Raw genomic sequence first — 23416 nt, forward strand, 5'->3', positions numbered from 1 at the left:
TAACTATAAGTTACATACTGGCCCAGGTCTCAATGCATTTTTCTGTTGCAGGTTATTAAGCAGGAAGGTCTGTTCAAGGAGGTCTCTGAGTGCACTCTGTTTGACCTTCTCAAATACAACGACATCAACGACGACGAGCACCTGACAAAGGACGAGTTCTATACAGCTTTCGGTGAGTGGCAGGATCAACTGATAATGCTTATGTTTTGTCATTCAGGGTAGTAAGGTTGTGTAAAATACTCAAATGTGTATTTGAGTACCATGTGTATATTTTTCTCTTTTCTATGTATTACCATTTACTTTTTCCTTTTTTGACCAGGATATTTGAAGAATAATACCCTCCACATGTTGTGTTGACTTGGACAATAGACATGCTTTCAGGCACATAGAGTTAAAAGCTTTATAAGTAACCGATGCCTTTATGTGACAGCAAAGTGGATAAAACTGTTTACAATGTTTACTGTTTACTCAAAACTATGGTCGGACATTTTTTATACATTCCTATACAATAGTTATAGTACCAAAAGTTGCTAATATCTCTCTGAATGACCAGACACTTGTTCTCATCGCTGAAGCTTTAATTGTGGGAGATTTACAATTCATCATAGGCTATTTAAGGGTAATAAAATGGCAAAGTCCTTTACTTTGCTATTTCGCTGGTAAAATGACTTGTGTGAGTGCCAGATATTTACTGAAAAATTTCCTCTATATTCTTGGAAAATTGGGTCCAACGTCGCAACCCAGTAGTGAGCGATGGGTAAATGCATGAGTTCCAATATTGAGTCAGTGTCACTGTATAAAACTAGACACAGAGAAAATATTGAAAGAGCTTAAACCAAACCCCCAATTGTTAGTACAACACAACGATGACAGTTACTCTTCGCCAACCTAAGTAACATGAACACATATTACGCTACATTTTCTTGCCTAATTTCCTTTCTCAAATCATTCCCGTCTGACATTTCCAGCTTGCTCAATATCCTCTGACATTTCTCTGGGGTTGAAACACGATGCCAAGATAAAGAATACATAATGACATTCCCATTTTAAAATTGGTCGCTCATCAGCTCTTTGAATATAAAGCATTTCTAGGACAGACAAGAAAAGTTACAAGAGCAAATAACAAACTGGCACAGTCTATTGTTCCCCTCCAAGTCAGATGGGTCAAATCTGAGGAGAGCTTAGCTTCCTTGATGAGTTGAGATGCACTAGCTCCAACTAGTCATTTTTTAAACTCTTCCCCCAAGCTTCTTCAGGCTGAAATTGCAGAATGTAAAGATAATGAAAGACTTTCTATGACTGTCTCTCCTTGGTGGTAGAGCATCTCTCTTAACCTCGCTTCCTCTTCTTTCCCATGTGTTAGTATTTCTTTCTCCCTGTCTATGGCAGCTAGTTCTTTTACTTAGTCAATATTCATGACAAACCAATAAAATATAAGACTGAGAAAGCATGAACCCCGTTTGATAAAATTCATGAAATTGCACAACGTGTATTAATGCTCGTGCACATTTACTCTGTAGGATCCAACCAAGCAATGGTGAGCTTGATATGATTTAGCCGTCTCTTAGTCTATGCGAGATAGCCTACTATACACTATGGAGTTGAATGTCATTCCAGCCTTTCAGTCCCTTAGCATTCATAGTCCTTTTGAATGCCCTCTTTTCACCCAAAGCTAAATTCAGATAAGGCTAAGAATGTGTTACACGTCCAGAGGTAGAAACAGTTTTCAGTTAGGATTATATTGACCAGGTAAACCGATTACATCTACAGACCTCCAGCTTTCATGTGCATTATGAACACAATGCCTCTGTGTTCCCTTTACCACAGTAAAGATAGCTGCTATACCAAAGCCTTAAATACCACCAGCCTTGCAAAAGATTTTGTGATCACTTGAACCTTAATTTATTGTTGCAGATGTTTTATGTGAGTGAATGTAAAAAATAAGAAGATAAACAAAAAGTTTTGTGAACCTCAATGATGGCGCTGACTACTGTCGCTTCAGATCGTGTAGCACTTAACTACGCAACTAAATGTTATTTGAGTCCTATTTTTCCAGTTCACAGCTCTCATTAGCCAAGTCAATGCGCTCCATTAAAATATAATACCATAAGATTACTTGTATAGTACATTTGTTGATTCAGTATATTTAGCAATATAGTACCATTTTGCAAATAACAGCAGTAAATGCAGAACTAGCCTACAATCCCAATGAAAACGGGACCTGTCTTACACAGGATGTGTGTCTGTTTTGCTAATAAGGCCTTCCATACAACTTGGAATATTCAAATCACAGCAACGTTGTTTGTCACTGTTAAAGATAAGACACTAACGTCCATGCATAATTCATTGACTCCATCCCATATTCAAGAAAATAAAAATCAATCGCTTCAGCTAGCAGTAAGGTAAATATCTAGCAGGAATGATGGCTTTTAATTAGACCAAGTTACTGATAGAAATGAAATTATGTCTGCCACATTACAGATAGTCTTATGTATTGTCATCCTTGAATAATTTGGTGAATGACTGTGTAATGCACTCCGGGTTTAGGACAGATAAGGCATTCACATCCTGTACATTTGATGTCACCTTAACCTTAGGGCATGGGGATGGTAAAATACCAAGGTTGCAGATGTCACTGTATCGCTAAGTCTTGATTGTAGGATCAAACACTAAATATTAGAGGGTTTATATCTATGAGAACCCATTGGCAGCTTCTGAATAGATGAGGAGAAGGAAAGAGCTGCTGGTGTACATGCTTTATTTTCTTCCTGGCTGGCTGTCTGTCAGTGGCTGTCTGTCAGTGGCTGTCTGTCAGTGGCTGTCTGTCAGTGGCTGTCTGTCAGTGGCTGTCTGCCAGTGGCTGTCTGTAGTAGTCAGTGGCTGAAGTATCGATCCAGAGGTTGATGGTTGGTGACAGGCCGATGGACCCCACGGCTTTGAAACGTGTCACTTGTGTTTTGCGTAGTGGGTTGCCATTGCACTAATACTGCATCCCAAATGGCACCCTATTTCCTATATGGTGCACCAATTTTTGAACGGGCTCTTATGAGCCTTGGTCAAAAGTAGTACACTAACTATGCCATTCGGGGGACACACTAAAGGTGATCGGTGTGGAAAACGTCAGGCCAAGTTATATAAGTCTAGGGTTAATGTCATATGGCGTATCATCTATTAAGAGGATTCACACCTCAATAACCTATGTTAATCAGTTATCCTTTTTATTTGGAATGAACCACATTGATGTCAGCGATGGAAGTTATTCATGCTGGTAGTTAAGTAAACAGTTCAAGTATTGTTCTTTCTCTGAATAGAACATAATAACGATCTCAGCAGCTTATTTGTTCTTTAATTTGCCTACTCTTATGAGCTCCAAAATCCCTCGATCTGAATGTGGATTTGCAAAGATAGAAAATGAGTTTACTTAAACTCTGGCTCTTCTCTACGGATCATTATTAGACAACCAAAGGAGACAGCCTTGTCTTCTTCAGGGCAGCGGCAGATGAAAATGGTTTCTGGGCCTGCCTGCCTCCATTAAGACAACTCTGGTGTTATTCATCGCTTGCGGCGCATTGACAATTAATGGATCGTCATGCTTTCTCACGACAAGCTCCCGTGGAGCATTCTGCTCACTGGCTTCAAGGAGTGCTGTTAAATTGGATCCATTTTCCAAAAGTGTGATTTTTGCAGAATGTGTTATGTATTAGAAAGATTTGAAATGCTTTAACTTAATTTTTTTCTTTCTCTTTTCCATCTTTTTCCCCCTGGAAATATCCTCAAAATCACTTGAGGTACTGAGAAAATAGCCAATTGGGCCTTAGCAATACCCACGGGAGGATTTCACATCATTTCTAACTTAAATCCATGACAAATTGCATTTTTTGCGACTTGGAACCAATTCTAACAGGATATAGCCTTTGTTGAAGAATACTCGCTGTTTCACAATAGGATACAAGAATGTCTTGTCTTCCAGAAGTTTGGTCCGTTATCAAATATAGCTTGCGTATTCACATACCTTTAGTGAATCTTGTAGTCTTGTATAACCATTAATGTATGTATTCCTTGACATCAAATGAGATTGCATGACTTAACATTTCACTATATGCTTGATCAGTGATGTACTATATTGATTATTGATTAGTAAGAAGTCATTACCTGAAGTGTGGACTGAATTTCTATATGTAAACTATAATTCCAGAACATTGCAATTGACTGGATTTATTACAATCAGAGCTCTCTGTGATATTGGATAGGATTGGAAAGCTTATGATTAATATGTGATATATATGATATACACACAGTGGCCAGTTTATTAGGTACATCCATCTAGTAATGGTCGGACCCTCCTTTCCCTCCAGAACAGCCTGAATTATTTGGGGGATAGATTCTAAAAGGTGTGGCGTTCAAACCTTGCGCAATTGGTATCAAGGGACCTAACATATCAGAAAACTTTCCCCACACCATTACACAACCGCCACCAGACTGTACCATTGACACCAGGCAGGATGGGGCCATGGACTCATGCTGATTATGCCAAATCCTGACTGTCATCAGCATGATGCAACAGGAACCGGGATTTGTCAGACCAGGCAATGTTTTTCCACTCCTCAATTGTCCAGTGTTGGCGATCGCGTGCTCACTGGAGCCGCTTCTTCTTCTCTTCTTTTAGCTGAGTGGAACCCGGTGTGGTTGTCTGCTGTAATAGCCCATCCGTGACAAGGATCAACGAGGTGTGTGTTCTGAGATGCCATTCTCCTTCGACCTCTCATCAAATATCTGTTTTTGCCCACAGGACTGCCACTGACGGGACGTTTTTTGTTTGTCGCACCATTCTCGGTAAACCCTAGACACTGTCATGCATGAAAAACCTAGGAGGTGTTTCTGAGATGACTGGCACCGACAATCATACCATGTTCAAAGTTGCTTACGTCACTCGTTTTGCCCATTCTAACTTTCAATATAACAGTAACTGAATGGCTTGATGCCTGTCTGCCTGCTTTATATAGCAAGCCATGGCCACGTGACTCACTGTGTGTAGGAGCTAACCATTTTCGTCAACAGGGTGGTGTACTTCATAAACGGGCCACTGAGTGTATGTGATACATACAGTTTATGAATCACACAGTGTGTAGGAAAGCTGCATGATAGAACAACCACATCTCTACAAAATGTAATATCATGTGTACCATAATCTTTCTTATAGACGTTAGTCCTCCTTCCTATCACTGTTGACAGACATACAGACAGAAGGGAAGCATTTCCGTGCAAACAAACGCGCTGGCTTCATCCCTCTCAAACATTTCACGGCTCTTGTCAAGGGGAGGTACGCTGTTGACGCGCTCACATTGGATTGCAGTCTAGAGAGGTATGCAGCTATTGGAGCAACGTTGTACTTTGAACATAATGATGCTATTAAGATCCCTACCGTGGAGCTAGAAGGCAATTACTTAATGCATCTTTGGACACTCAGCTGTGTGTTGAACTCACTCCCTCTTGCTCTTCTTGAGCCCGCTGGTGAGATGGCTTACTGGCGCACCTCAATCAAACCTGCCTTTAAAACACACTTACGCATGCACACACACACACACATAGACATGTACACACACTTATAGATAGACACACACACACACACACACATAATACGCACGCACGTACGCAATAACGTACTCACGCACGCATGCGCGCGCACACACACACACAGGTGGGAAGGCACACACGTAAAAACAGCCACGTGCACAGAGCTCAATATTATTCACTGGTACGAACCACATGATAAGGAAAATAACTCACTTGAGTGGGTGAGAGAGGCATCGCAGCCAAATCAGCATGGCCCCTGTCATGACGTTGGCCTGTGGGTAAGGTTTATGACCCCCCCCCCCATAAATACCTTTCTCCCTTCCCCTCTCTGACCCTACTGAAGGACTGCTGTCCTGAAGGACTGATGTCCTGTTAAATATAGAGAGTCTGGGAACATCAAACAAATGGGGAAAGGAACCATATTTTGGTAATAAAACCAGTTGGAAATATGCTTTGGAACGTAATGAGTATGGATGTCAGTTCGGTTGTCATCTGAGACATTATGGCTGATGACAGGACGACATAAACTGTACCTGAGAAAGTATACACCCTCTAGTTATTAGAGTAACATGGAATTGTTATGCAATTGAAATGTTTGATATTGAAATTGTTTGTTAGGAGATTAAATGTAATTTTAGCTTCCAAATGAGAGAATTGGGTTTTCATAAGGAAAGTGCCCTGCTTGATCAGTGGCCCACCCCTGTGAAGAGGAGGGGTTATAAACGATGAAACACATCCTTCCCCCTCTCCACTATATAAGCCTTTGACGAAAAGATAACCAGGTGGTTCCAGTACGTGAGGTCTGCAGCCTCTACGTTAGAAGGACACACGTCAAGTACAGAACTAAGCCAACCTCGGCGTGAGCTTTGGTGGCGAATGGTATGAACTTTGAGCTTATTCACTACAGAAGTGATACTTCCTAGCCGTTGAGTTAGCAGCGGCCGCTGTAGACGGGGGCTAGGAAAGGACGGACGACGGATCCAGTCTAACAGACGGACGAAGATACCACCACGTATCCAATTTACCACCAGAGACATTCTTCCGAGGACAGGAAGATCTGTTGGCCAACCCGGCCAGCATCTACGACCAATCTACCGAAGCGCAGCTCAGAGTAAATATTTATAGCATTTTCCTTTTCCAAATGGGCGGTAATTTAGAATGCATAAGATAATGTATTTACGATAGCATAGCTGCTGTTTCTTCGTTCCTAAGTCTTCCCGCTCTTTCATTCAAGCCCAACCCCCTTTCCTTTGTGTAACCAGCCATGATACAGGTTCCGTCCACCAGGACGTTTTCTGTATGACATCATTTGTATTCTGTGTATATGTAATTCTGTGTGATTAGTTTAGGTATTTAGTAAATAAAAAATTAAACCCAATTTTACAGTGCCTTCTCCACTTGTTAGCAAGAGTATACTCTGCTTCCTAAGAATTTAACATTGTTCAAAGATCCGAAAAGTGTCTGAAGAGACATATTTGGCGCACCCTCTGTGGACTCTAAAACTAGGCCGCACGTTTGGGTAATTTCGACATTTGGAGCCCCCGTGCGAGGAATCTAAAATAGGATGACGCTTTCATTTTGATTCAGCCTATATAAAATTGAAAAGCAGATGACATAATATACCAAGTTTATTATATACATTATGGGAATTGTAGACCGGAATTATTGGTGCGTGTGTGCTCTGGAGAATCGCCTCCGTGTTGTGCTCTGACGTAGTCAGTGGGTAGCATACCCTATACAGTTCTGTATGAGGGCTGATAAAGCTATCTGAGAAATAGCGCGTTTGGCCAAACGCTGGGCTATTTCTGCCTCGTGCGTTTCAGACGCGTGTAGGCTCGGTCATTATTAATTTCTCGAGCGAGGACAAAGAGCCAGCCGATTGAAATTTAGGAGAGATTAGCTTGACCAGCGATAAGTATCTCTCTGTCTCTCTCGCGTTTCGATGCGAGTAGACCACGGTGCATTTAATTGTTTGCCGCGAGTTCCGGTTAAAACATCGTCAAATATCGCCGAAAAGGGTTTGAACATAATACGTTATGAGTAAAACCTTTCCCTTGCCAAGGGAATCCTATGTTGTGCATTTTTCAGGCATAAAGTAGCATTAGCTTGCTTGAGATGCTAAGCTAACAAAAGGGAAAACAGCCATTTTGTTATGTGCCACATTGTAAATCCTCCGCCTTGCTGAACGGAAGTCCCGCCCTGGGTACTTCCGCTTGATTTCAGCGTGTGCCAGCAGGGACCTCTGAAGAGTCACCAGTACTTTCCTTCAAGAAGAATTAGTCAGGTGACACTCAAGTCGTTACTCATGATATCCAGACGGATATCGATGTCTTATTCAATTGAACTAATAAGTGAAATTGCCAGATTAACATTCTCAAGCGGATCTTTTAAATAATATCCAAATTGATGAGTTTTCTAAATGAGACATTGTAATCTTTTTCCCACATTAACCTAGATGAATAAACCTCTCAGGTTAATTAAAGTTTAAATCCCAAATAGCCTATACAGGTTTGATTTATCATTAAAATTGATCAATCAGTAAAATTTGTTTTTTGCAAAACCCATTCAGTAACCCAGTACTGACAGAAGTCCCGCCCCCGCGGGAATCCCTTGTGGCTTCGGCCCAAGGAAGAAGTGTACCATAGTGGGGAGTGTTCCCAACATTTGAACTACTGTTAACACTTATGATATCCAATCAATGGAGATTGTATGGATTATCATCACATTCAATTTAATAAGTTAAATTGTTGAACATACCTTAATGTTCTTGCAATCAAATGAGACACTTTTAAACTTCCCATATTAACCTGGATGAAGCAACCTCTCAGGTTAATTCAAGTTTAATACCCAGATAGCCTACCCAGGTAGGATTAATCATTGGCATTGATGAATTAATTCAATTTGCTTTTGCAAATTCATTCACGTCCAACTTCCACATTACTGGTACAGTACTGATGGTTCGTCAACATCTATGAATAGATTAAACTTGTCTTCGCAGCTTCCAATGAATTCCAAACCCAAACATTGAAAAAAAAATAGGAACATTTTTCCTCTAAATTTTTCTAATAATGTGCAAGCTACCAAAGGAGGTGGTCACCACTCCTCCGCTAATTAGTGAACCTCCACCCATAAAAGGATTGACTTCTGACCTCAGCAGGGATACCAACCCTAATTATGACATTAGCGAAAACACAGCCGAAATTGCGAACGCTCTCCAAAATCAACCATCAAACACAGGCTTTGTGACGGTTCTCTCCACTTTACCACTAATGTATCGCCATCAAAGGTTGACAGCGATCCAATACCACAGTACACAGCTGAAGCACGTGCAAGACATGGCTAACATGAGGGCAAAGGTGGAGAGAACTGAGCAACTATTGACAAAAGCAGGAAATGAAAACATTCTGCTAGTCGAGGAACTGCGTTTGAAATCGGAAGAATTAAAAGTAATTGCAAATACTTATGACGATGAACGAGCACAAACTCTCCAACAAAATCATTGTCTGCAGGAACAACTCGATTTAGCCAAAACTAAATGCGATGTAGTCCACGCCAAACTAGATAAATCTGTCGAGTTATCTACAAACAGGAGCGCACAATTTGATAACATGCAGGCAGTTTTGTTGAACGTTACTCAAGGTAACAATGTTCTACTCCAAATTCTGCAGGCCAAAGACGATCAGTTGATGAACACAATGACAAAGTTGGATGACAAATCAGCAGAACTTATTGAAGTCGCTGACCAATTGAATGATGAGAGAACTCAGGTGATGAGGATAGAAATACTGATTTCTAAGCAAGCAGAGGAAATCTCATCACTGAATCTCTCGCTCCGTACTCGAGACCTCTATCTGCAAACCATGACAGATAAGTTTGAGACCGAAAGGAGCAGAGGTGACACTCACGTGTCCAAAATCGGTACTCTAAGCGCTCAAGTGGACTCTGCAATGCAGCAGAAGACCACCCTTAGGTACCATCTGGAGGAAGTCCAGAATGGTCACGCTCTACAGCATGACTACCCATCCAAGCAACCGGAGTCCGGTACTCAAAGGAGTGAAGACGATAGGTTTCAGACATTGCCTCCATCATGTGTCCCTCAGTCTTCTCCTCTTGGCCATTCGGCACTGAGTAATATGGAGCCTCTTGGCCAACAAAGCCAAAGCTTGGCTTCTCCTCTTGGCCTGTCGGCCCCAATTTCTCCACAGGATGAAGCCAACCCTCTCCGCCCGCTTGGCGCGGAATACCTTGACAAACTCGTCAAGAATTTCCCCACCTTTGACCCCGTTCCAGGTCAGCCAAACGATACTGAGACGTTCCTAGCTGACATAGAGGACGCGTTGGGTGGCTACCCGAATGCTACGGGTTCTGACAGGGTTTACCTGTTGAAGCGAACGTCGAATAGACACGTGACGAGGTTCATTCGCCTACAACAGCAACACGTGCTAAATGACTACGCTAAACTTGCCACAGCTTTGAAATTAGAATTCAGTGGTTCTGCGACTCGCAAACACGATAGCTCACTGGCTAACACGGTCAAACAAGCTCGGAACGAACACCCACAAGCTTTCTATCATAGGCTTTGTTTCGCTTACTTTGGCCTACTCACGGAACCAGGAATGGAAGAGCTGTTACCATTCAAACAAATGTTTCTGTCGAACATGTATCCCACCTTCATTACCTACTTGGGCCCTGCAGCCCACGTTGGCTTGCCTATCTTACAACTCAGAGAGCTTGCAAGCACAGCTTTTGAGGCATCAAAAGCTCGCAACGCTAAGAGCCCTGACCACTCGGTTTTGAAGTTTGACCAGGAGCACTCACTCCAGTTAGAGGGTGCATTATCAGGTATTGGAGCATCGAGAGATGACGCAAAACAACAGTTTCTACCACGAAACCATGATTCCAATAACCGCCGCGGTCGAAATAACTGTAAAGTACGTCGCCCTCAAAACGACTACCGCTACAATCGACCTGTTCACTACGTTCCTGCACCCAACCCACACAAAGTGTCAGAGCACAAGGGTAACAAAGGGTTCAAGGACGATCAAAACGTAGACCAATGTTCTCCAGAAGTTCCACTACGTGAAGAACTAAAGCGAGAACAATTTGAGAAAAGGGTAAACGGGACTAGACGGGGAATTACCGGACACCAGGTCCGCAGAAATTAACACCCATAACAAGGACGTTAAAGTTCAAATTTCTCCCGCTCTCATTCAAGACCCTATCCAGGGCCCGCTTGATCAAGAAACAAGCCCCTGGGCTTTGTCTGTAGACTCTGATACAAAAGTTGCGAAGAAAAAGGTCAAACGCTTCGTTAAAGCCAAGCCCACTCAAAATCGGAAAAGTCAATCTGCTTCCACCTTGAACAGAAAGGGCACATCACGTCGTTGCGAACGACCACCCCACTTTGTGGGGAATATGTCCACTAACCACAAATCTAAACGGCCATACCTGGAAACAGTCCTGGAGGATTGCTTAACTTGTCATGCGCTAATTGATTCGGGTGCGACAATATCACTCATCTCTCAAACATTGTTTGATGATCTCAAAAGGGCTTTGAAGCCAACTAAACATTGGTTAAAAGTGGAGCGATGCGAAACTACACTTCGAGGGGTCACTCAGACTACCTCGCCTCTCACGTTGAGAGTCATGCTGAAACTACACTTAAAGGACGTATCACTCGTTCACCCTGTGTATGTTACCAGCCTCGAAACTGTACCCCTGCTACTTGGAGCAGACTTGATGGATCGGTTACTCCCATTGATGGATTGGAAAACCAACCAGGTATGGTCACAGGCCACAGTGCCTTCTCCACTGACCACACTGTCTTCCCCTAACGCTAGCTGCAACGCAGTCATTCACGAGGGGTATCTGTCGAAAGCACCCCTTGGGAAAAAGACGTTTAGAAACCTCTTGGTGCAGAATCCGATCCAAGGAGATATTACGATATCTCGACACATTCCATCAGCCAATCTGATTGACCATTCTTTTCAGGATTTCGAGCCAGCTGTCTCTGTGAATGAGCAACTTTCCTCCTCCTTGCAGTCGTGCAATACGGTAGTTGAGATGAACTTCTCTTGCCCTTCGGACACTTCCGCAAGCACTGCGGCCGTCTCAGCAAGAAAAACATTGATGCGCAGAGTACACTCTGCTTCCGATGATACACCTTCTGCTTTGTTGGGGACTGTCACCCCTTATAATGACACTAATGGCGTCAGTCCAGCAACTGACCCGATGACTCCCACTGGTGAAACACTTTGCGATATCACAGACCGATATCCTCGTCTCAGTTTGCAGGTACTGAAGAGGTTGCCACACGCGGACGCGGTGGTGACTGACAGTCCTCGACAGCCACTGAGGGTGTTGAAGCACAAACACCAGGAGATTTGGTTGAAAGGTTACAGCCATTCTCATAATAACGCGGCCACTGACAACTCGTACATAGGGTCCGACCTTTTCGTTTGCGCCTCGGACACCAACACCACCCGCTGGTGGGTGGGTCCCGAGACACAAAGGGGGGGAATAGTAGCCCAGACCCATGATGAGCCTCATCGAGGCTGGTGGGGGGGGGGTCGAGACTACGGACAACATCGTACGAGGCCGCCAGAGCATAAATCAAATCTAGTTGTAAACTCCCCTATGAGAACAGTGAGGAGCAGACAGGCTCATTGACGGGGATTATCTTAGAACACATCTAAGATAGTACTGAGGTGTACCACACTGGTCGTAAAGGAAGTCCAATGGACTTGTCCACCTCCAAAACAAATGGCAACAATAATCATTCCTTGCCATGTGTAGGTTCAACTACAATACAACTAGTAATATGCTCCAATCATGTGTTCCGGTAGATAATATTTCAGAATAAATCGGTAGGACAACTGGACCCCTTGAATACCAGTACCAATACCACAGTCAGTCCAGCAACACTCAGTAAGAGTAAGAGGAGTAGTAACCTCACAAGTTAAATTGCTGTTGATAATAGCGACATAGGAGTCACTCAGAGTGCAACACGGGGAAGGGAATCTCCATTGCACTCTTCCAATGGTTAACACATGCCACTAATAAATAGAACCCTCCGTTCAGGAGAAAAGTCATTAGAAGTCACAAACCATGATCACACCACGTACGACTGGTCTAATACTTAGAGTACATCCGTCGTGAGGTTAGCTCCTCCGTGGATAACATAGCTATGAAATAGACTTCATACCTACCGCCACTACAATAGTGGAAGACACCGTGACTTGTAGAAAACTACTACAGACTCCCTTGACACCAATTCTGACTGACCTCCAGGCATTGACCTGAAAATTACCTGACTACGTCAGACTCATTCTGAACAAGTTGTAATCTGCCAGGATACTTGGTTTCCTTCCCTTGACATGCGCGATTGTGTAAGCATAAACGCACATGCACAACGGAACATCCAATTAGGATTTATGCTAGGACCACTTAAGGGTCCAAGCAAAATACCAGCCTTAGTAAAGTTGAACATTTACTTCTATGCCTTTGACTCTACAGCACTCACCAGTTTTCTAACCAGAAGTCCATAGGTCATCCCTGTAGACTGCCCAAAACTAGTGCCTTACAGCTGTAGACTTATCATATAGTTGTCAACTTAGGATAGTACCCTAAGCGCCACCCCGCAAATTAGGAAAGCCCTAAATATGACATTAGACAATGCCATGATAGGGTCATTTTGCCAAGACCATGGACGTAGATAGAATACAGTCCAATTAGATGATTAAGGTGGCATAACTGTATTTTGTTTTGTTTATGCTTTCATTCATTTTGTTTCATTTTCTTCGGCACATAGAAAGTGATAAAGCCATAAACAACTCCCCCATACAACCATCAGTTAGTGCCACAACGTCGCTCATTTGGGAGGAAATGTAATGATATATTTCATGAGTGTGTGTGTGTTGTTAACATCTGCTTAACCTGTTAGGGCTAGGGGGCAGCATTTGCACATCTGGATAAAAAAAAATGTACCCGATTTAATCTGGTTACTAATCCTACCCAGTAACTAGAATATGCATATACTTATTATATATGGATAGAAAACACTCTAAAGTTTCTAAAACTGTTTGAATGGTGTCTGTGAGTATAACAGAACTCATTTGGCAGGCAAAACCCTGAGACATTTTCTGACAGGAAGTGGATACCTGATGTGTTGTATTGACTTTAAACCTATCCCATTGAAAAACACAGGGGCTGAGGAATATTTTGGCACTTCCTATTGCTTCCACTAGATGTCACCAGCCTTTACAAAGTGTTTTGAGTCTTCTGGAGGGAGATCTGACCGAACAAGAGCCATGGAACGATGATGTCCCATTAGACACCTGGCGCGCGAGTTCATGTTGGGTACCCTCGTTCCAATACGTTATAAAAGAGTATGCATTCGTCCACCTTGAATATTATTCATGTTCTGGTTAAAAAGGCCCTAATGATTTATGCTATACAACGTTTGACATGTTTGAACGAACGTAAATATATTTTTTCCTCTCGTTCATGACGAGAAGTCCGGCTGGCTTAGATCATGTGCTAACAAGACGGAGATTTTTGGACATAAATGATGAGCTTTTTTGAACAAAACTACATTCGTTATGGACCTGTGATACCTGGAAGTGACATCTGATGAAGAGAATCAAAGGTAATGGATTATTTACATAGTATTTTCGATTTTAGATCTCCCCAACATGACGTCTAGTCTGTATCGCAACGCGTATTTTTCTGGGCGCAGTGCTCAGATTATTGCAAAGTGTGATTTCCCAGTAAGGTTATTTTTAAATCTGGCAAGTTGATTGCGTTCAAGAGATGTAAATCTATAATTCTTTAAATGACAATATAATATTTTACCAATGTTTTCTAATTTTAATTATTTAATTTGTGACGCTGACTTGACTGACGGTTATTGGAGGGAAACGATTTCCTCAACATCAATGCCATAGTAAAACGCTGTTTTTGGATATAAATATGAACTTGATAGAACTAAAACTGCATGCATTGTCTAACATAATGTCCTAGGAGTGTCATCTGATGGAGATTGTAAAAGGTTAGTGCATCATTTTAGCTGGTTTTATGGTTTTGGTGACCCTGTCTTTGACTTGACAAAACATTACACACAACTCTTGTAAATGTACTGTCCTAACATACTCTAAATTTATGCTTTCGCCGTAAAACCTTTTTGAAATCGTAAAACGTGGTTAGATTAAGGAGATGTTTATCTTTCAAAGGGTGTAAAATAGTTGTATGTTTGAAAAATTTGAATTTTGACATTTATTTGGATTCAAATTTGCCGCTCTTGAAATGCACCTGCTGTTGATGGAGTGCACCACGGGTGGCACGCTAGCGTCCCACCTAGCCCATAGAGGTTAAGTTACTGCCCAGATATTCCAGTCTGGACGACCAGACGACGGGACTGCAATAGCAACCACCAACTGGACATCTGCTGCCCAGCCTTGGAGTGGACTTCTTCATTTGCAGACACCCTACCCGGGTCGACCGCCAGATGGGGACCACAACGATGATCCACAACCAGGACAACCCATGTTCATTTTTATGTTGGTTTACAACATGCAGGTTAATCGCAAGATTGAACCCAACATGGGGGGACTGTCATGACGTTGGCCTGTGGGTAAGGTTTATGACCCACCCCATAAATAACTTTCTCGCTTCCCCTCTCTGACCCTACTGAAGGACTGCTGTCCTGAAGGACTGATGTCCTGTTAAATATAGAGAGTCTGGGAACATCAAACAAATGGGGAAAGGAACCATATTTTGGTAATAAAACCAGTTGGAAATATGCTTTGGAACTTAATGAGTATGGATGTCAGTTCGGTTGTCATCTGAGACATTATGACTGATGACAGGACGACATAAACTGTACCTGAGAAAGTATACACCCTCTAGTTATCAGAGTAACATGGAATTGTTATGCAATTGAAAGTGCCCTGCTTGATCAGTGGCCCACCCCTGTGAAGAGGAGGGGTTATAAACGATGAAACACATCCTTCCCCCTCTCCACTATATAAGCCTTTGACGAAAAGATAACCAGGTGGTTCCAGTACGTGAGGTCTGCAGCCTCTACGTTAGAAGGACACACGTCAAGTACAGAACTAAGCCAACCTCGGCGTGAGCTTTGGTGGCGAATGGTATGAACTTTGAGCTTATTCACTACAGAAGTGATACTTCCTAGCCGTTGAGTTAGCAGCGGCCGCTGTAGACGGGGGCTAGGAAAGGACGGACGACGGATCCAGTCTAACAACCAGACGAAGATACCACCACGTATCCACTTTACCACCATTGACATTCTTCCGAGGACAGGAAGATCTGTTGGCCAACCCGGCCAGCATCTATGACCAACCTACCGAAGCGCAGCTCAGAGTAAATATTTATTGCGTTTTCCTTTTCCAAATGGGCGGTAATTTAGAATGCATAAGATAATGTATTTACGATAGCATAGCTGCTGTTTCTTCGTTCCTAAGTCTTCCCGCTCTTTCATTCAAGCGCAACCCCCTTTCCTTTGTGTAACCAGCCCTGATACAGGTTCCGTCCACCAGGACGTTTTCTGTATGATATCATTTGTATTCTGTGTATATGTAATTCTGTGTGATTAGTTTAGCCTGTTAGGGCTAGGGGGCAGTATTGACACGGCTGGATAAAAAACTTACCCGATTTAATCTGGTTACTACTCCTGCCCAGTAACTAGAATATGCATATAATTATTGGCTTTGGATAGAAAACACCCTAAAGTTTCTAAAACTGTTTGAATGGTGTCTGTGAGTATAACAGAACTCATATGGCAGGCAAAAACCTGAGAAGATTTCATGCAGGAAGTGGCCTGTCTGACAAGGTGTCGTTCTTCTTGTCTCTGTTTATTGAAGAGTGAGGATCTTAGCTGTACCGTGAAACTTCCTACGGCTGCCATAGGCTCTCAGAAGGCGGCAAAATGCTGAATCGTGGCTTTGCAGGCTCTGGCTGAAACAAAGTAGCGCGTTTGGGTAGTGGCTGGTTACAGTACTGTGAGACTCAGGCTCGTGCCCGCGTCGACCGAAAGCTTTGTTTTCTTTCCTCTGTTTAGCTAAATGGAGATTCCCGGTCGGAATATTATCGCTTTTTTACGAGAAAAATGGCATAAAAATGGATTTTAAACAGCGGTTGATATGCTTCGAAGTACGGTAATGGAATATTTAGATTTTTTTTGTCACGAATTGCGCCATGCGCGTTACCCTGATTTACCATTTCGGATAGTTTCTGGAACGCACGAACAAAACGCCGCTATTCGGATATAACGATGGATTATTTTGGACCAAACCAACATTTGTTATTGAAGTAGCAGTCCTGGGAGTGCATTCTGACGAAGACAACAAAAGGTAATCAAACTTTTGTAATAGTAAATCTGATATTGGTGAGTGCTAAACTTGCCGGGTGTCTAAATAGCTAGCCCGTGATGGCTGGGCTATGTACTTAGAATATTGCAAAATGTGCTTTCACCAAAAAGCTATTTTAAAATCGGACATATCGAGTGCATAGAGGAGTTCTGTATCTATAATTCTTAAAATAATTGTTATGCTTTTTGTGAACGTTTATCGTGAGTAATTTAGTAAATTGTTAGTGAATTCGCCGGAAGTTTGCTGTTTTTTGATATAAATATGAACTTGATTGAACAAAACATGCATGTATTGTATAACATAATGTCCTAGGGTTGTCATCTGATGAAGATCATCAAAGGTTAGTGCTGCATTTAGCTGTGGTTTGGGTTTTTGTGACATTATATGCTAGCTTGAAAAATGGGTGTCTGATTATTTCTGGCTTGGTACTCTGCTGACATAATCTAATGTTTTGCTTTCGTTGTAAACCCTTTTTGAAACCGGACAGTGTGGTTAGATTAACGAGAGTCTTGTCTTTAAATAGCTCTAAAATAGTCATATGTTTGAGGAATTGAAGTAATAGGATTTTTAAGGTATTTGAAAATCGCGCCACTGGATTAGACTGGCTGTTGCGTAGGTGGGACGAATTCGTCCCGCCTAGCCCAGAGAGGTTAAGTATTTAGTAAATAAATAATTAAACCCAATTTTGTATTGCTGATTGAACTTGTTAGCCAGGGTTCGTGAAGATAGCCAAGAATTTACAACTTTCATTATGAGACTGAAAATAAGATAAGGGTTAATATTGACTGCTATCGATGTAAAATATGACTAAGTATTTTAAGAGTTTATTCGGAAGATAACGGCTCTATAAACATTCTTCCGTGGTGCCCCGACTTTCTAGTTAATTACATTTACATGATTAGCTTAATCAGGTAATATTAATTACAGAGAAAGAATTTTATAGGTTAGCATGTCATATCACTTAATCCGGCATAGCCAAAGACACGACACCTCCTTATGATAAACCCAAACCCCAAATACACCTTGCATTTTGAAGGGATAGCTTTTCTCTCAATTACTTTTTCACAAGGTAGTTTTGATCAAATTAATCCAGTTACAATGGTCTTCAGCCATGTGTGGTCGGTCCCACGAGGCTCCTTCACCAGCTGCTCTATAAACCAGGCCCCAGGCTGATCAGGTGAGGTAATGCACTCAGTAAGTTCCACTTTTACAGGCTTCGCTCACATTTATAACCTTGGTGCAGAGGTTTTTATTTCAATTGGCTTTACTTGCAGTCTGCTTTATGAAGCTTTAAGTCTTGATCAAAGTATTACTGGTATTGGCAGGGCTGTTCCTATCTGCAGACGTTGATATTGGAGCAGGTAATTCAGTTGAGCTAACCCTCCTATTGGTCTAGGGAACCCTAAACCCAAGTGGAGTGATTTGGGGGTTGTTCAAAATGATGTAACAGCACTAGACAATATATCTTTAAAAAACAGCAGCAATGGAGATACACCCACCTGGACTGATAACACCTCTTTGGAGGATGTGTGCCACATGTATGATAGATATGATGGTGGGAAAGCACAAGAGAGAAACAGAAAGAGAGAGAAACAGAAAGAGAAGGAGAGAGGAGAAAGAGAAACAGAGAGAGAATCAGAACAAGAAGGAGAGAGAAACAGAAAGAGAAGGAAAGAGAGGAGAAATAGAAAGAGAAACAGAAAAAGGAGAGAGAAACAGAAAGAGAAGGCGAGAGAGAAACAGAAAGAGAAGGAGAGAGAAAGAAACAGAAAGAGCTAGGTGAGCAGGGGAGTAGCTAAACGACAGTGACAGCTATTTTCCCTGACAACCGTTCCTCTACTGTGCCATAGGTGATTTAGTCTTGGGCGGTGGGCATGGACCAACATCCAATTATGGGAACAGTTGGGGAGTAAATCAAAAACCAGACCCTGCCGTTAATCACTAATTACAGGCTGGATGTTGAAGGTTAGGTCCCTCCCAGGAGAAAAGCCATGGAAGTCCAAAACAAGACGAAAGGAGCAGCCAGGGCCACTAGTCGTTCTGATAAATCAGAGGCCAGAGAAGGTCGGACAAAATGTCCAGCAGCCCACACTGAGTTCGATTCGATCAATAATAAATTGCCCGTTCTGTGCCTGTACAGACTTCGCATGCATGGGGTTTGGTGGTTTCCCTCCAACAGTATGATGCAGCCTGCCGCCTGCTGATTTCTCTTTTTAAAATCTCCCCCATGACTTCCCCCGTTTCAGTTCCCCCGAGATCTCCTGCGAATCGAGTTTGTCGCTCTAAGCGCATTTCCAAAGCCATTAAGATACAAGGGACTGTAATTGAATGGTTAGGGAGGAGATTGTATGGGTATGTCCCGCCTCAACACCGCAGCTACAAAGCCTACTGAGTTTTGACATGTTCATGCGTCGTGTTAGCAGTGATGTTGTCAGGGTTGTTTTTCCAGCAGGGTCGAGGGGGAGGAGCATCATAACAGAGCCACAATAGGAAACTCCCACTAGGACATTGTATTGTTTTATTTGTGGAGTAATATGTCCCTTGTGGGCATCTGTCTTTGTGTATGTGACATGGGCCGACAGAGTTCAGTGAGCATGTCAAAAGATGACCGCCGTTTGCTTTCTGCAAAGATATTGCTTAGAATATTTTGATCAGCAGTGTGTTCATGTAATCATTGAACCCGTATCTTGATCTGCTAGTAGGAAAACATCAAGTAACTCTTTCATCTCTGATGTATCCAATAAACCCAGAGCTGAACTCTGAAAATTAGTTCTTTAATTGTTTTCAAACTCTTAACATCTCAATAGATGGAGTAAGTTGGAAGTCAATTATGTGTAATATATCTCCACTGGCGCCAATGAATTCTGCGTAGGAAATGCATTTGTACTTTGCTAATTTCCTCCTCTGAGCTTGGAGAAAAAGAGAGGACACATTGCAGCCTAATTTGGGAAATTAAGATTTAATGAAGCCCTGTAGACGTTAGAAACTGCAGTATGTGCTGAGAGAGATATGTTTGTCTCAAACATTTCAGCATGTTATAACTTCCAGGGTCTGTATCGTGGTAATTCCCCATTAAACACATTTGAGAAACTGGAATCGTGTTGTCCATTCTTGTTCTTTCGTAGCTCAATTATACTCTTCTATTGAGATTGTCTGTGTCACGTTAAAACAATATGGTTGTTATGCTGCAATTTCCACATTACAAAATGAGTCGCTTTCCATGTAGCACGTCAGCTTTCAATGATCAATAGTTAACATCATCGTCATCAAGACACAGATGCTTCGTTGTCGGGCAGGAAGGGTCACGCTAATGATTTGACAGATGTTCTCACCCTTGAGAAATTAAAGGCTAATAAACAAAAGTGTGTTTGAGCATGTTAACACGCATGTCCTCTTGTGTCTTGGATTTACCATCCCGCATGGGAATTTTCACAAAAGACTAGAAATTGATTGAGGACAATCAAATGCAATCGTCTCTCCATGAAAAACATCTCCCATGCATTCTTGAAACCTCAAGAGACATGTAGAATTGCAATTGTACATATTCTTGACTTAATGACACAGCTTCATTCGGTCTTCAAAAGAGCCATCCTGTTCAAGTTTTTTATTGATCTTTTAAACCCTATAGAAATACTGGACATGTATTGCTTGGGGTTATGAACCATTTCAAAGCACTAGATAGTAAAACATTTTCTCAGGGCAATTGTGTGCTGAGGTACATCTTTATTTGTTTTTCCTACAGAATGGGGTGTCTGCAGTCTTCAAGCATTGATCACATGGGGGTTATTCCAGTTCAGGACATAACAGACAGATTGTTATGCATTAACTCTAGACTCAAGTTAAAAGGTACACACCAGATACAGTCTTATTCAAGCTCTTTCTTCCCTCAGTTGGTTTCGCTGAGCTAAGCTAACCGGTAGTCTCTGGACCTGGGCTTTTCTTTCATTAGGTTTTGTATTTCATGGCCTCAGGAGCAGAACAAATTGAGTCAGTGTTTCCTTTTGCTCTGTTGCTCATTAGCCCAAGAGGAAAATTCAAAGGCACACACTAGTTACAAGTCTAGTTACATAACAGAATTAAAGGGGACGCTTGAGTAACTGCTTTGTGTTCATTCATTGTCTCATTGAAGAACTGGAAGCATTATAGTCGTTAACCATCGGCACCCTTACTGGCCACACGCAACATGTCTTTGTTTTTCCAGGATATTTTCTGTGCCTTTGGTGCTATACATACACTTTCACTTGAGCAATCAGTGATTATAGCAATATGTGGAGAACTGTAATTCATTTGGAGTTGTCAATGCATTTCAAATAATCTCTTTATGTAAATACATAAATGTGGTGGCATTGTGGGACATTGAATAGAACACCCACAACCCCTTTGGAAATGTCCACATAATAAGATGGATAGCTAGGTAGGTGGAAGAAATCCTCGGAGATACAGTACTGGCATGGTTTAATGAAATGTACATTAAATCTCTTGTTTACTTGATGTATTTACGTAGCACCTAATTTCATCCATTTTCTCTTGACGTATGAACTCATTATGTTTCCTCGATGCATAAACCAAACAACATCTGCAGTAATGTTGTGCCTCGGCAACAAAACACTGGCTAATTGAGTCTCTCTCTGTGTATTCAACTGTTTTCAGGTCCATTAATTTAAAGAATACCGGGCATACACACGATACCACAATCACTCGTCTGTTCAGTGTGCTGTATGCTCACACACACAGGAAAAGTAATTTGGCTTGCTTCACTGATATGTGGAAGTAAACGCATACACGTGCACGCAAACACACACACGTGCACACACACTTGAACACATGCACACAAACATTATTTATTTATTTTCACACAGACACACGCACACACACACACACACACACAAGTGCACATGGGGACACACACACACACACACACACACACACACACACACACACTTGAATTTTTACATTCAAGCACCCTAGTGGAACAAAAGTGGCACCGCTCTCTATGACTAACAGGTGATCTAATTACCGGCTTTGCTTTTTTCTTTACAGAAGTGTTCCAGCTCATCCTGCCAGATGACCAGAAATTGAGCATCACCACGGTAACCGTTGGCCAGAGTGCTGTCTTGACTTGCGCAATCAAGGGGGAGCAGAGACCTCCCATCATCTGGAAACGAAACAACCAGGTTCTCAACTCTCTGGATCTGGAGGACATCAATGTAAGCGTTGCCTGAAGCCCCACCTGTTGTTTCTACTAGCTTTGTAAGACACTTTGTGTCGAGGACAGGTTGACTACCAGGCTTTTCTTATCTAGGATAGCTTACCTTATCACACACACACGCATGCATGCACACACACACACACGCACGCATGCACACAAACACACACACACATACTTTGGTAACACTTTATTTGGATAATAACTATCCACTAACCTTAACCCTTATCCTAACCATAGCCCTAATCCGTACCTTAACTGTTATTTTACTGTAACCGTAACCTTAGCAAGCAGTTTCTTATCAACAGATAGTGTGTTGATAGTATGACCATCTGTACATCATATGGGACAATCCTAATAAAGTATGACCAACAGTTTTGTAATATCCTGCTCAGCTTCTCACCATCACTAGAACGTCTGCGCACTTTAACCTGGACTAATCAAAAGGCAGACCTAGATCCTTTGAACAGCATTTTGGGATTCACAGTTATACACAATGTCAGATATCCAGTCTCTGTACACTGCTGAGAGGGACAGTGTTCTCAGCCAAAGAACAGCAAAGGAGTATGGGTAAAAATAGGCAGGCAGGATGAAGGAGGATACCAAAGGGGTTTAGCTCTGAGGGAAAGCTCCTATTTTTACTTCCTGCGGAGCGTGTGTCATCGTCTGTGTGCAGTATCTACCACCATGACGCTTTCATCTTTCTTCAAAGACAGGACACTTGAAGACTTGAAGGTTCAGGGAGTCACCAGGAAAGGCTGCCCACTCTCTCCGTTGTCCCTCGTCAGGGGTGACCAAGCTGTGGCTGACTCGACCGTGCGTAATTGAGTCAACACTGTCGTAGTAGATAAAGGAGGTCCAGCGAAGCCACTAATGTAACATTAAATGTTGATGGCCCTTAAAACTGTGCGAGGAGGCGCACAGCTGTCGCCAGTCATCACCGAGCACCATCATTCCTGGAATTGAATTTCTGCACCCACTATTTCCACGTGCTTCAGCTTCTTACGATCCCCATTTAATGAAGATGGGAATGTTCTTCTTCTTTTGGGCCATCGCCTTCTCCCCGAGGTTGTTGATGACTTGCATGTGAAAGCACTGCCATTTTGTCCCCCAGTCTTCTCTACAATAAGCTATTCATAATTTTGTACATCAAGCGCAGCATTGCTGACATGGGAATGCGTTGAAACCATCCTATGCCAAGTTGGATTAAAGTGAGTGAGCTAGATTTAAATCTTGAGTAAAGTAAAGG

At 42.3% G+C, this 23416-nt stretch overlaps 1 protein-coding gene across 7 annotated transcripts in view; it reads left to right on the forward strand.

Moving 5' to 3' along the window:
• Window positions 1–23416, forward strand: part of LOC106604535 (follistatin-related protein 5) — a 206601-nt gene that overhangs the window by 129036 nt on the left and 54149 nt on the right. For all 7 annotated transcript variants that reach the window (XM_045718023.1, XM_014199253.2, XM_014199254.2 and 4 more), the window contains 2 exons: window positions 52–172; window positions 22002–22168. In XM_045718023.1, coding sequence (XP_045573979.1) covers window positions 52–172; window positions 22002–22168 — 288 coding nt within the window. The remainder of the gene's footprint in view (window positions 1–51; window positions 173–22001; window positions 22169–23416) is intronic.

The sequence above is a fragment of the Salmo salar genome, chromosome ssa05 (genome assembly GCF_905237065.1).
Source record: "Salmo salar chromosome ssa05, Ssal_v3.1, whole genome shotgun sequence".
Lineage (NCBI taxonomy): Eukaryota > Metazoa > Chordata > Actinopteri > Salmoniformes > Salmonidae > Salmo > Salmo salar.